Below are 14,748 nucleotides of genomic sequence, written 5' to 3'. Positions count from 1 at the left end.
AAATAGTAAGTAAGTAGGTCTATTTTCTTTATTCCAGCAATTATAGTCTTTAACTTTCAAGTAGATTGTGTCTTTACGTTTTCACTGGGAATGGAGAACAGAATAGAGGGGAATGAACCCTGGGGAGCATACAATTTCTCCATGTCTTTTATTTCTACCAGTTTTCCCCCCTTCATTCAAATTGAATCCACAAAATCTTCCTACAGGATGGATTACAGAGAAACAGCCACTCCTACCCCCAGTCTGTTCCCCCACCCCCAACAATGTAATCATGATTTCTAAGACTGCACGATTTTAAAATAGGGATATGTGGCAGGTCTGCCCAGACAAACCTTCTGTCCTTCGGGATATAGTTTCTGGGCTTGCTAAAACATCTCTTGTTCCCATGAATGCCAGTCCTTTTCTGCTTGTGTGTGCAGCGAAGGGTTAAAAAGTGCTGGAAAGACACCACGCATGTGTTAATTCGCTCTGCAGCAGCGTGCAGCACTTCCACTTTGACCTCATAGTTAATCTACGTGATAGTTAATCACGCAGAGCCTTGAGTGATTTTTTTTTTCTATTTATTTTAAGTACACACGTATACACACGGCCCTGCCCCCACTAGAAGAAAAAAAAAAATCAAAACAAAGCAACGAAACAAACACACCTAAAAAGATGAACCTGGGGGAGTAGAGTGAGTGTGAGGGGTATGAGTATGTACTGGAGTGCGCGCGCCTTTCCCTCTCCCTTATTTGTCTTGGTGTGTGTCTCTCCCTGCACCCTCCCCCTGCCTCAATTATATTATTCCCCCAGACTTGGAAGCTGCTGCCCGAGCTGACGCTTTGATGGTATCTGCAAGCGTTTGTGCTGATCTTATTTCTGCCCCCTGAATATTAATTCTCGAAGCCGGTAGCAATACATCTCTCCAGCGACAGGACCTACTAGAGTCAGGTGGGGGGAGCCACCATCAGATCATAAGCATAATAATAATACAAAGGGGAGGGATTCTTCTGCACCCAAGAGGCAAGAGGCGAGAGGAAAAAAAAAAAAAAAAAAAAAAAACGATGAGTTCGCCAAATATATGGAGCACAGGAAGCCCAATCTACTCGACTCCTGTATTTTCACAGAAAATGACGGTGTGGATTCTGCTCCTGCTGTCGCTCTACCCGGGGTAAGAATGTGCTGTTTTCGGCCTGGTTTTGTTCTGCAGAGGTGGGGGAAGGGGTAGGGATGTGGAACTAGGGAGACCACCCAGATTTAAAACACTCTGGTAGGATCTGGGGCTTTATAATTTGGGAAGAGTGAATATGTGGGGCGGGAATAGCAGGGATGAAAGAGGAAGGTCACTTTCGTTTACTCATTACTGTAGTGGATTTTATTCTTTGTTTTGTTTTAGAGTGTGAAAGCTAATCTCATAAAGACTTTGTGACTGAGGAGTAGCATTTCGATATTACTGCAATCTGATTTGGAGGTGTGCTGTGCTATTACACCCCGGCGTTTGAGGCCATGATGAAGGCATTTGGGGTGGGGGTCTGGAGGAGAAAATTGCAAATGGGGTCTTGGCGCATACCCGAGAGCTACGTGTGAGGGAGGAGTTGGGGGAGCTCTGTTCCTATACAATCAAGTGTCTCTTGCTGCTGCACCTGAGCATTCTTAAGGTCAGTCAGCCAGGTTTTCTATCCAGCCCATTGACCCGGCAGCCGACTCCCTGATGGGCTAACATGGTTCAGCACCAGGGACAGCAACCCTGGTTAGTGCCAAATGGAAAGAGGCTGGTCAAACCTGATAGGACATCTTCTCCAGACCTACACAGGACATCCATACAGCCAGACGAAAGGCCAATGGAGCCAAGGAGTGTTGATGAAGTCAGGAGACCCTGCTCAGATGATCCCTACCCCCTCCTTGAGATAGGAGGGGGACTATGGGGGAATAGGGTGGAGAATGCAGTTGAATGAGTTTGTGGGGGATTATATGTCAGAAAAAGAGTTGACCCTAACTGCAGTGTTGAAAAGCATGCTAAACCAGGTAAATGTGATGCTTGGTTGTGTATTGTGAAGTATGCATGAATCCTGCATCAAATACAAAGGAAAGGAAGGGGGGAATTGAACACCTGCAAACCCCAGACATGTGTTTACTCTAAAGTGCTTCATATCTGAATTTTCTTGAACTTTCTTGCACCAAGGATATCAGAGTGGTATCCATTCACTTAGCATAGTTCACCATTTGCCTGCCTCATTGACCCTCTGAACACCTTCCTCTCATCCAAGATTTCCAAATGGAACCAAAGTCAGGTTAGAGGTCCATTGTTTGCATTACTTGCACACTTCAGTATTTTAATTAGAAATAAAGTTCTATAATAATTACCCCACAATCAATCCAATTCCTACCCCCTCCAAAACCAAACCAGTTGTAGAATAAATCAAGACACTCCCCTAAGGTTTTCTCAGGGTGGTGGTGGGGGGGAGTTGACACTTTTATTTAGTAGTTGTAACAAAAAGAATTGAAGGGATAGAGATTAAACTACTTTGTTTTTTTAACTGAAAAATTCTAGACAACTTCTCTGTCTCCCTTTCCATAAAGTGGGTACTGGCACATGGAAATTTTGAAATAAAAAAGAGACTGAGGCAAAACAAGGAGTGAAAACCTCACTTTGGAGTTTCCAAAAAGAAAAAGGCTCTGCTTAACTCTGCACATTACTATTCATATCCTTCTCATTCACTATAAATAGAATAAATTTTTATTTTGGGTATCAAGATTAGGTAGTGTTCTCAGAGAGGAGGGGCCTTATTTGAAACGGTTTTATGTGCAATATATGTTAGTGGAATACTGGAAGAAAGAATTTTTCTACTCAAAACTTATGCAATACAAACATTTTTGTATTTAATGTTCTGAGTGACTGTTAAACTTTGTTTTCAAAATTGAAGAGTCAATGGTTGCTTAATGATTCAAAAAAATCTTTCCCATATTCTCATCATTTATGAAACCTGTGGATTAAAATCTAGACAACACATGTGGGAATATGTCTTTCCTATAAACAGCCATCTTAGTAACAATTTTGTGACTAAATAAATTAATATGTTTATATTTTAATGTATTTCTCTCCAATTATCTACTTTAAAAGTTTATTTTTATCACTGGCCATAATAATATAGCATTTAAGATGCCTTCCTATTGCCATAACCCCATATTTTTTATGTCAATATCATATAAAAAGTTAAACTGGATGATATATTTTAATTTTCAATTCCTACCAGAGTAACCAAGATGAACTTTTACACTAGCTCTGAATAATAGCAGTTGTATGCCATGAAAACTCTCCAATAAGAGGATTTTTGTCTTTTTCTCAGTAATGACAGAGAATGAAATGATTGCAGTTTAGTGCAGACAATGTGATCAGAGTTTCAGTTTACTGCAATCTCATAAAAAAGCCATTTTAATGATTGAATAGGGTGAGAGAAAAATAGAAGCTTTGATCTCTGGGAAGGTTAATAAGGAATGGGGAAAAAAATCAAAGACCCTAAGAGCCAATAGAAAAGAGCCTATTTGAGTAAACAGTGACAATAGAACAACCTAAAAAGTTAAAGGGAAATAAAGGAAGCATTTAATTAACTTTTCATTTGTGTAACTCCAAAGGATGAGATTTTCCTTTACACTAAATGACTAAATTGATTAAGTCGTGTCTACACAAAGGTAAAATAAGGAATAAAATAAAGCATTACAGTGAGAACACTAATAGCTTATATCTCTTCTTGTAAGTAAAGTGGTTAGTTTCTGAAATTCAAAAATCTTCAAAACTATCATATATATTGTTCACAGTGCAGAGTAAGTATCATCTGGAGAACTTACTAAAATGGAAATTTCTGAATTGAATGATTCTGCATCATTATGTCTGGGGTGAAGCCTAAGAATATTCATTTTCAACAAGTATTCTAGACCTGACTCTGAAGAAAAGTGGTCTAATACCTTGCTTATTTCCCAAATTTCATTTATCATCATATTTAATATTTACAGTGCATTAATTATAGCTTATTAATTACTTAGCTGTAAAGATTAAATCAATTTTGCATCCAAAGTTTTTAAATTTGTATTAAACCATTTAGTTAATTACACAAACCATAAAGTATCAAAAATAGTATAATCTTGTAAAACCACATCTTGTATAAGAAGACATTGACTGAAAAAAAATAAAGCAAGAATATATGTATGGGTGTGTACGTAATAATTATATTCACAAATTATATATATATTCTATCTATCTATAGTCAAGTCATTTATGTAGGTTTTAAAACAAACTTGGTAATTTTATAAAGTGCTTTAATGTTCAGTGAAAAAACTTCATCCTAGCTCAGAGTGAAAATACCTGAATATGAAGGAAAAAAACAGAATACATAAAAAATGATTTAGAGTAAAAGGAATAAATGTTACAATAAAAGCTCTTATTGCCACAAGAATACAAGACATCACATTTAGAGTTACAAAGAATTATTTTTCAAGGATACATTGAGAAGGAATGAATTGTATTGAATTTTTGGTGATCACTGTAAACCTTACTTTGAAGTGCTGGTACTGAATTTTTTAAAAAGAAAGTTGAGTTGAAAATCTGTAAATATTCTTTATTCTTACCTGTCATGGGAACAGCAATGTTTCACGTGACATTTTTAATGAACTGCTAAATTGTTTTCACTGTGTAATTATGTATTCCGTAGTTTTTAACCTTAACAGGTTATAATCATGCATATCCAGGGGACATTCCGATTATTCAATAAAACCATATTTGTTTATAGAATTAATCTCTACAAACAAGCTTGTTATGCCCCTTCTGACTGCTCCATCTAGTTTTATTTATAAAACAAAAGCATTCTCTCAAATATTTAATTGTTTTTGTCATAAACATAGCATTTCAAATATTCTATCTTGAGGCAAACATCTACCTGGAAAATAAAGAAGCAGTAATATTCCATTGCATACATATTCCATATTTCCTCTATCCATTTACCAGCTGTTGGGTACTTAGGTTGAGTCCATATCTTAGCTATTATGAATAGTGCTCCAATAAACATGGGGATGGAGGTATCTTTTACAAGGTTGATGAATACGGGAGTACAGATGGATGGGTGGAGTGAGTTCTGGAGTGCTATAGCACAGCAGAGTAAAGAGAGTGGGTGACAATTCAATGCATCCTTCTAGATACTTAGAAAAGCAGATTTCCAATAAATGTAATATAGGGCAAAGATGAGTACTTGAGATGATGGATGTGTTTATCTCCCTGCTTAGATCAAAACACAAGGGATGTCTAATTTGCTAGGCCATATTATACATCTTGAATATGTACAACTATTGTATATACACTAGGAAGTAAATTTTTAGAAGAAAAAAATTCTAATCACCCTGTATTTTTCAACATCCAGTTCCCCACCAATATCTAGAAAAACATCTACATTGTAGATAGGAGTCTAGATATTTGTCTTTAATTTAAGTAATTAGTTACATAAATGTCTCTCTGAAAGCTTAAACTCATTTTGGAATAGCAATTGCCTCAATGTAATTGATTTACAGAATATTTAATTTAATGAGAGCGGTCCCTATCCCATACATTTTAAAATTCATTTCATGCTCAGGACTTTCACTAAAATTAGAAGGAAGTTAAGATTGATTTTAAATGCTTTATCTATGTTGTAAATATTATGTTTTCAGGACCTTGGCTACCTCTCTTATACAGTTCCCCATCCAAACTAACATAGACTTTGCAGAGTTTAAGTGCAAAGTACTTCTGCTAAATTGACTGATTAAATTAAAAGTAATATCTAGGATCATTTGGGAATTGTTTGACCACTATGGGTGTCAGCCCAATTTAAGTGTTTAAAGATTCAGAATTTCAAGTAAGATGGATATTCCAGGTATGGTACTTTATTCAGGTATATGTAAAGAGAATGTATTTTTCTGCTATGGGGTTATAAGAGCTCTATATGACATTGTCAGAGTCATAGACCAAATAGTCAAAATGCAATATCAATTTCATACTTTCAAAAAAAATAAACCTAATTTTGTCTTGTATATACATACATTGAAGCGAACACACACATGCATAGGCACACACACACTTAGACATAATTATTATGTCTCTGAAAGCAGTATGGTTAATCACATTTGACAGATTAGGAAGCCAAGATTATAGACAGAATAAATAACTTGCTTAAAATCTAAAGATAAGTAAGGGTGTTCAGGAGATAATGAGTGACAGACAAAAGAATGCATGTAAACAAGTAGAATAGGTTACAAAACCATATACCACAACTGAGTAAACATGTCGCTGACAATTCAATATAGACATCTAAAAAATAGAACTATTATTGAGACCAGCAGGTAATGTAGTAGTTGAAGCACTGGACTCCCACATGCAAACTGTGCTTGGAATCTTGGCAGCTTGAAACACACTGGACACACGTGCATGTATGCCCAAAATCTTGAGTGGAAATGGAAGAGAAGGGATTGTGACATGGCCAACCCTCCTAGGAGATGAATTCTCACTTTCTCTCTCATCGTCCCTTTCTGTCTCTCCAGCAAGGGAGTGTGCTATGGCAAAAATCTTTAAAAACAAAACAAAACAAAACAAAACAACCCACAAGAAAATTATTATCAAATATGTTCAACATTATATAATGTTCAGTGTTGAATACAGTGAACATATCTAAAATAAAATCTATGATTTTATTGTTATACTCCACAGACATACAGTGAATTTCTATAAAGAGAGATTTTTGCTATAGGGCACATGCGCTCACCAAAGAGACAAGAGATTGAGAGACAGAGAGTGACAATTCACCCCCCCAGTGTGATGGTCATGCCACAATCTGTGCTCCGCCATTCTCTTCTCAGGATCTTGGGCATGCATACAAACTTGCCAGCATGAGAACCACCAGGTCTAGAACTTGAACTGCAGTTGACTAAATGGGAGTCCAGTGAGAAACTATTATGCTGTTGGTCCCCATGTAGTTATTATTTTTAAACCAGAAATTATAAATTGAAAACAAAAAAAGATAAAAGGAAAAAGATAATTAGAAGTAAACTTAATATAATTATTATTCACAAGTATAAATGTGGATAGGTACAGATCTATAAACATAATAAGTAAATCACATACATATATAAGTATATATATATATATATATGTGTGTATATATATATATATGTGTATATATATATATGACAGTGTCAGAGTCATAGACCAAATAGTCAAAATGTAATATCAATATGCCTATGTAAGAGGAGACTTCAAAAATCAATAGAAAATATGAATCATAAAATTACTATGTGGGAACCAGCAGTTAGCGTAACGGCTATGTCGATGGACTCCCACGTTGTCGACCGCGGTTCGTGTCCCAGACCCGGTGGCTTAAAACTCACGCTGGGCGCATGTGTGTGCATGCCCAAGATCCCAAGAGGAGAATGGAGGAGAAGAGATTGGGGCGTTACCATCCCCCCTGGGGGATGATTTCTCACTTTCTGTCTCTATGTCTCTCTCTGTCTGTCTGGCGAGTGCACGCGCCCTATAGCGAAAACCTCTCCAAAAAAAATAAATAAATAAAATAAAATTACTATGCATGAATTTTAACATTTTTATATAAAAATAAACTTGTACTTTAATTACATTTTTCCACTAACTTTTGGAAGTCTCTTTATGAATAAATGATAATAACTGGCATATTTTAGATTAGCCACTAATTATCTTTTTATGTTTTCTTGAAGAGTTTGAATGTGCTATTACTTTTATAAAGTCAGTAGCTGGACTAGATTATCTATTAAATACTAATCAGATTTAATTTCTATGGTTCTCCAATTCTGTCTTCAGATGGTAGAATCTAGAACAAATACATGAGGTCCAATCAGATCAGTCAATAAATTAAAATGTTCAGTCTACACAGGGGCATGGTTCTAGATACTAAGTCTCCAATAATCACACCCTTAGTCAATAGTATATTTTACTGTTTTGTTTAAAAGCTCTGGACAGAATATTTAGAAGTAGTCCACTATTTAGCTGATGATGAATTTAAGGATATAGTAAATGACATTACTTGGGTCCTGAACTAAAACTCTGCTTAGGAAATACGTTTCCTTACTAGCATTGTCTATGTGAGAAAAGCATAGATTAATTTGCAATTCATTCATTACCCAGGGACTTAACTTCAGCATGTCATTTCACTTTTAGAGAAGAGTTCTTGCCTTCCATTGAGCAAATAAATACACAGGATAACCCGTTCAACGTTATCCTTCAATTTTCTTGCAAAAACTCCTCCCTAATTTTCAAGACAAAATTGAGACAACTCTACTGCATGTTAAAGAAAAGACCATTTTAGAACTTCAATGTCTGGATACATACATTTCAAGAAGATATTTAAGAGTGACATATTTTTCATCACCTCAATCATGCAAGAAAATGCTATTTTATAACAATATCAAAGCACTTGAACTTTAATTTCTAGAAAAGTAGAAAGTTTTAATTTTTAAAGTTGATAGGGACTTTGATTTTATATAAGAATGTTTGCATCCACATTCTTATCCCCTTAGTAGGAGTCATCATTAGATGAGGAAAACAACTGTGAACATGATGTATGAAGGGATTAAGGAACTTGTCCATGACTCCTAGAATATTAGGTGTAGGGCAGAATCTAGACTTCTCATTGCAATTTTAGTGCAATTCACCACACACAAGCAGTCACCCTATTTCTTTCTAAATGTAAGAAAGTACTTGACTTGTTTTGAGATGTAAAAGGCCTGTCTACTTTGCCTTACTAGGAGGAGGGTTATTTCCTATTCATTTGTTCTATATACTAGAGAATAAATACTCTTCAAAAGGAAATAAAAAGCTCCTTTTAAACCTATAAGGTTACACATTAGTAGCTTAGGGTAAAAGTAAAATTTAACTCCAAATCATATTAATCTATGTAGTATTATGATATAAGAGCACAAAATATGGTAATAATTCTATATCATTATAAAAATCATTGTGTAACTCTGCATAAAGTACCATGTAAAGGCTAAATAAGTAGCACTGATATTACACTCTCCACCCATTTTTAAAGAAAATCATATGAATTCCAAATAGCATAATAGTGGGGAAAACAAGGGATGTTTCTAAAGCAAAGATCTTTTGTTATAATTGAAACCCTGTCATTAACCCAAGTTTAGTTGTAGATCCAAGGTCTGTGTAGTGAGACAAATATGCAGAGAGTTCTGTAGTTTATTTAGACGTTTTTAAATAAAATGTCCAAAACAAACTGAATATGACATTTCAATAGAAGCTGGGTAGGAAAAACTAAATGATTGATGCTTTTCTGTATATTTGTGTTTTGCTAGTTATCAGTCCTTTCTATAAATTGCTTTTGAAAACAAATTTGAAAAAGACAATTGGGGAAAACAACACCTCTGGATATAAACATGATAAATGACTGCATAATTTCTTAATAATTCATTGAAGAAATAGTATTTGAGTCAGATGTGAGTGAGAGACTAGGTGTATGAGGGGATGATGAAATTATGATGTCGACCATCATGTAGATTGCAGTCTCATGTGGTTACAGAAAATGATCAAAGAGAAGTACAGATTATTACTAAATTTTATTTAAGTAATTGCTACAGATGAAATTGTTATGAGAGACTATTACAAATTTCTAGAATTATCCAAGTATTGGACAGAGAACTTGCCATCCACAAACTAGCTGAAATGCATCTAGAATCTGACTGGTTTGTTTAAATACTCCAACATTCTCTTCTTTGCCACAATGGTCTTTGTTGGAGTTGTTGGCTTTATGGAGGGTTTCACTTGAAAATAAATAATATATTTTGAAGAAAAAATGTGGCATGTATTTTTTGAAATGTCCTAAACACTATTTTTCTTTAGTATTTAAGAAAATCTGTGGTAGACAAAGGAGCATATTAAGGAAAATTAAATAAAGCAATGCTGTGATAACATTATTCTAACATAGGTTAATTTACTAATCAAAAGACAAGCAATGAGTTTTTACGCCATCTAATTACTAACCAATAGTGTATATACACCTAGGAAAAGGTCTTCAACTTACCTTAGTGAAATGGATTGATTATTATATCATCACTTCCTCCTAAGGTTTTTTAATCCAATATTTCAAGCCAAGTGTAGTCAAATTTTGTTAGATTTGTCTTATTTCCTCCTCTAGGGAAAATGAAAACATGATCACATTAAACATATGTAGTTATATATATATATATATTATTTGTGTAATATAATTAATTTCAGAAATATTTAAATATGAAGACTTAAATACGATAAAATTTAAAAATACAGTGACTTTTTGGAACTTCAGCAGAAAGTACAAAATATACTGTGTATGACCTATAAAAATGCATATAGAAGGGGATTTTAACGATAGTGTTTTTTTTAATATTGATGAAGTATACATTTTTTTTTAAAAGAATACATACTAGTAATTTTGTTAAATAATTATCACTGTTTTTAAACTATTTTCTTCTAGGACTTGCCTTCAATGGATTCTATTAAAATAAGTCAATGTTCTTTTAGTTCATTTAAAATAACTATTCTAGAGACCAGCAGATAGTGTAATGGTTACATTGCTGGACTTTCATGTAGTCAACCGCAGTTTCAGTCCTGGACCTAGCGACTTAAAACACATGGGGCCCATTGCATGTCTAAGATCCTAAGAAGAAAATGGAGAAGAAATTGTGGCATATCCAGATCCTCAGGGCATGATTTTTTGCTTTCTGTCTCTCTGTCTTTCCCTGTCTCTCCAGTGAGTGCATGAGCCCTATGGAAAAAAAATAAAAAGAAAAAAAAAAAAAACCTTTCTAAAATAAAAAAATAAGACATCTCTGATCAGCCCTGACAAAAAGAAGTATGCACATACACACAAATCAACACTTTTCAGGTAATTTTTTTGATCTCATGAAACAGTACTTACCATTGCTTGAAAAAAGATAAAAGTAAATAAATATTTCTTTTAGATTATTTTAAGATGAAATAACAAATAAAGCAACTCTAATTTGAAGCTATATTTAAAAGATACCTCTTTGTTAATAAAGAAGTAATTTTTCTATTACATGTTAATAGAAAAGAACTCAAAGGATAATTTTTAAAGTTAATAATAACATTCAGATGATTTCAGGTAACATATCATTCATCCAGATCATCTGCTATTAGATATCTGCATTCTTTGCTTTTTACTTCTTTTTTTTTTTTTTTTGAGAGGTTTTTGCTATAGGGCACGTGTACTCGCCAGGCAGACAGAGAGAGACAGGTAGAAAGTGAGAAATCACTCCCTGGGGGGATGGCCACACCACAATCCCTTTTCCTTCATTCCCTCTTTGGATCTTGGGCACACACGTACACATGCCCAGCGTGAGTTTAAGCCACAGGGTCTGGGACTCGAACTGTGATCGACTACATGGGAGTCCAGCAACATAGCCATTACGCTAACTGCTGGTCCCTTTTACTTATTTTATTATTTTTCAAAAAATAAGCCTTTAGATTCTTTCCTCAAATGTGTACATTTAGAATTGAGTCTTCTTTAATTCCACAACAAATTATTTAAATAATTACTTCATAATTTCCATAAATTCATGCTTTATTGAGTAAGTTATTAGAAATTATAAAACTTTAAATATTTTTAGTTTATTTTACACCCAGGTATTTTTATAAGCTGGATTATCTTTTGAAAGTTTCTTAGCCTATGGCTAACATTTTAAAAATACCTATAGGTAATTTATTTGGAGTTGGTGTGTAAGAATATGTGATCGTTGTTAAAATTATGCAGAATAAACGTAACAGAATTATAGCTGTGATTATATATTAATATTAATTAAAGAATTCTTAAATTTATAATTTTCAGTTCAAAGTGAACTTATTCTGTCTAAATTTCTCTGTAACTGATTTATTGAATAGGCTGGATTTAGGAAAGTATTGTCTAGAAATCATGTTTCTCTTCAAATCTCATCTATTAAATCTCTCTTGCCACATTTGGATATTTCAGGCAAATCCCTTACCTTTTCCATTCACTTTGGGGCTCAGATTCATCTCATTTTTAGGCATTAAAGTTTTATCTGCAGTAATCCTTAAATGTCTCCCTGTTTAAATCTTTTTTTCATTCTCTGATCAGCCCTGACCAATGATTTCTGCAACCCAATGCTATTTCTTCACTTTTTAGGTTCTTCCACCTATTATTAGGCTGCTGGGACTTTTTCAAGATTGAAGAGGTGAGAGGAAGGCCAGATAAAGGGAAAGAACGATCTTAATTTTCACATATAGTGATTTTATGTTAAATAAAATCTTTTTTTTTTTTTTTGTGGGAGTATTGGATGATTCTAGCAAGACAATCTTCTTCCTTCTGTGCATTGTGCTATTCTGGGAAGCGTGTTATGCTCTAGGACAGTGTAAGACACCCTTTAGCGCCACTCCACAGACACATCTGCCCTTACTCTGTTAATACTGTCTTGTCAAATAGGGGGTCTTTTAAAGATGATTCTAGAACAAGTATTTTTCTGCCATGTTGTACTTAGTTTGTTGAGGGGGGGAACAGAAAAAAGCAAAATTGCTTGTCAGATTCTGAAAGTGAAGGTCTTTCTTACTTAGCTTCACTATCCAGGTAGTTGAAACTAGCCTATTAACTTACAGATTTCTTCAGGAAAGATAGTCTACAGCAGTCATCGCACTATTTGTGTTATAGAGACTATTTGTCCACTCTTTCAGAGAGTGCTAAGAAAAGGTATAAAAGGTTTTCAGTTCGGGGTGGAAAGAATTTCCCTGCTAGTTCTCCTTCATGATAAACACCTATGAGTGAATTTCTTGACTTCTTTCCACTTGCCTTGTGGTAGCAGTGGAGTAAGTACCATCACGGAGGAAGGGGATATGGAATAGCATAACACTTTCTTTTTTTTTTTTTTTTTGGAGAGGATTTTCACTGCAGGGCGCATGCGCTCGCCAGACAGACATAGAGAGACATAGAGACAGAAAGCGAGAAATCACCCCCCAGGGGGGATGGTCACGCCGCAATCCCTTCTCCTCCATTCTCCTCTCGGGATCTTGGGCACGAACGCACACGCGCCAGGCGTGAGTTATAAGCCACCGGGTCCGGGACACGAACCGCGGTCGACTACGTGGGAGTCCAGCTACATAGCCATTACGCTAACTGCTGGTTCCCAACACTTTCTACTCTTAGGCCAATAACCCTCTTTCACAAGAACTCTTCTCCCAAGGATCTTTAACCTTCTAATACATAGCTGTAAGGTGGGTGAAAAAAAAGGAACCAGGGACACATTTTGGCCTTCTCTAACAAATTCTGCTTTTTTTTTTTTTTTTTTTATTTCCAAAGAGTATGTACACTCTCTGGAGAGCTATAGAAAGAAAGTGAAAAAGCGCTTGCCATGGGCATGGCTACTCTTTAATCCCTTCTCTGTGGGATTTTGGGCAGCAAAACAAATACCTGGTATGTTTTTCAAGCTGTTGGATCTGGACTTAACTGTACAGTCAGCGATGGGGGATCCAGACACCTTACCCATCATGTCATGGACTGACCTAAATTCTGTCTTCTTAGTAGGCCACCACAATCACATTATAATAAATGAGAATGAAATACTTTAGACACATTTTTTTAGAGAGAGATTTCTGTTATAGAGTGCATGTGCTTGCCAGAGACACACAGAGAAAGAGAAAGTGAAAAATCACCCTGCCGGGGGGTGGCCACACCACAATCCCTTCTCCCTCCTCCTCCTGGTATTTTGGGCACACACGTCTGGCCTGAGTTTCAAGTCACCAGGTCAGGAACTCAAACTTGGGATGCTATCTTGATGACCAAAATCTGTATTGGAGAGCATGGAATGGAGATAAGGAGAGGAAAGAGAAAGGAGAGTAAAGACGGTGAAAACAATTTAAGCTGATATTTTGCTATTCAAGGTCATGACTAATTGTCTATTTTTCTTTGTGCCTGGATGTAATCATAGAACAAAACTCAACAGCATCTGTCACTTACATTAGTGCAACAGCCACCCAAATTACCTTTTTGACTCTACTTTCAGTACCTTCCAATTCATCCAGTTGAGAAACTTTTATTCTCATGACTATCCCTTTACATAAAGTCATAATTCAGATTCAATAAGTTGCTCAGAATTTTACGTACAACTCAATGATAACATGTATGGTAATATTTTTGATTGAACCAATATACAGTGTATTTTGGATGGGAAAATTCATTTTGTATGCTTTAATGATATGCAGTGATTAATAGTAAACTAAATAAATAAAAAATAATTGAACAAAAATCTAAAAATAAATGAAAAAGCATATATATATATATATATATATATATATACATATATATATATAGTCAAATAAATAAGTATGGAAGTAAACTATAAACTTTCTAATAAAAATGCCATTTAAATTTTAGTAAAATATATCTCACAACATGCAAATGCCCATACAACAGAAGACAGGGGAGAAGAGTTATGTGTCCTGATTCACATGACACAAAATGTGCACTCCTGAATTTCTATGTATTTTCTTAATTACATTTTGTTTAATTCTCACCTACACTGTTTCTAGCATCCTGCCGGGTGTTGAAAATACATCAGTAAATAAAGCAAATATAATCTTTGCTTTCATAAGACTTCTACTCTTAAGATAAAATTTGAAAAACAGAATAAAATATTATATATAATATAATAATAATAGCCCTGTTTTCATACATTTGCTAATAGACACTGTTGTATCTGTTAATCTCCAAC

General features: G+C 34.9%; 1 protein-coding gene across 2 annotated transcripts in view; it reads left to right on the top strand.

Moving 5' to 3' along the window:
• Positions 1 to 666: 666 nt before the first annotated feature.
• GABRG2 (gamma-aminobutyric acid type A receptor subunit gamma2) overlaps positions 667 to 14,748 on the top strand; it is a 111,335-nt gene continuing 97,253 nt past the window's right edge. For both annotated transcript variants that reach the window (XM_006165052.2, XM_006165051.2), the window contains exon 1: positions 667 to 1,150. In XM_006165052.2, coding sequence (XP_006165114.1) covers positions 1,044 to 1,150 — 107 coding nt within the window. In that variant the 5' untranslated portion in view covers positions 667 to 1,043. The remainder of the gene's footprint in view (positions 1,151 to 14,748) is intronic.

This window comes from Tupaia chinensis, unplaced genomic scaffold (genome assembly GCF_000334495.1).
Source record: "Tupaia chinensis unplaced genomic scaffold, TupChi_1.0 Scaffold143796_1, whole genome shotgun sequence".
NCBI classification, from domain to species: Eukaryota; Metazoa; Chordata; class Mammalia; order Scandentia; family Tupaiidae; genus Tupaia; species Tupaia belangeri.
This window is presented reverse-complemented; position numbering and strand designations above follow the sequence as displayed.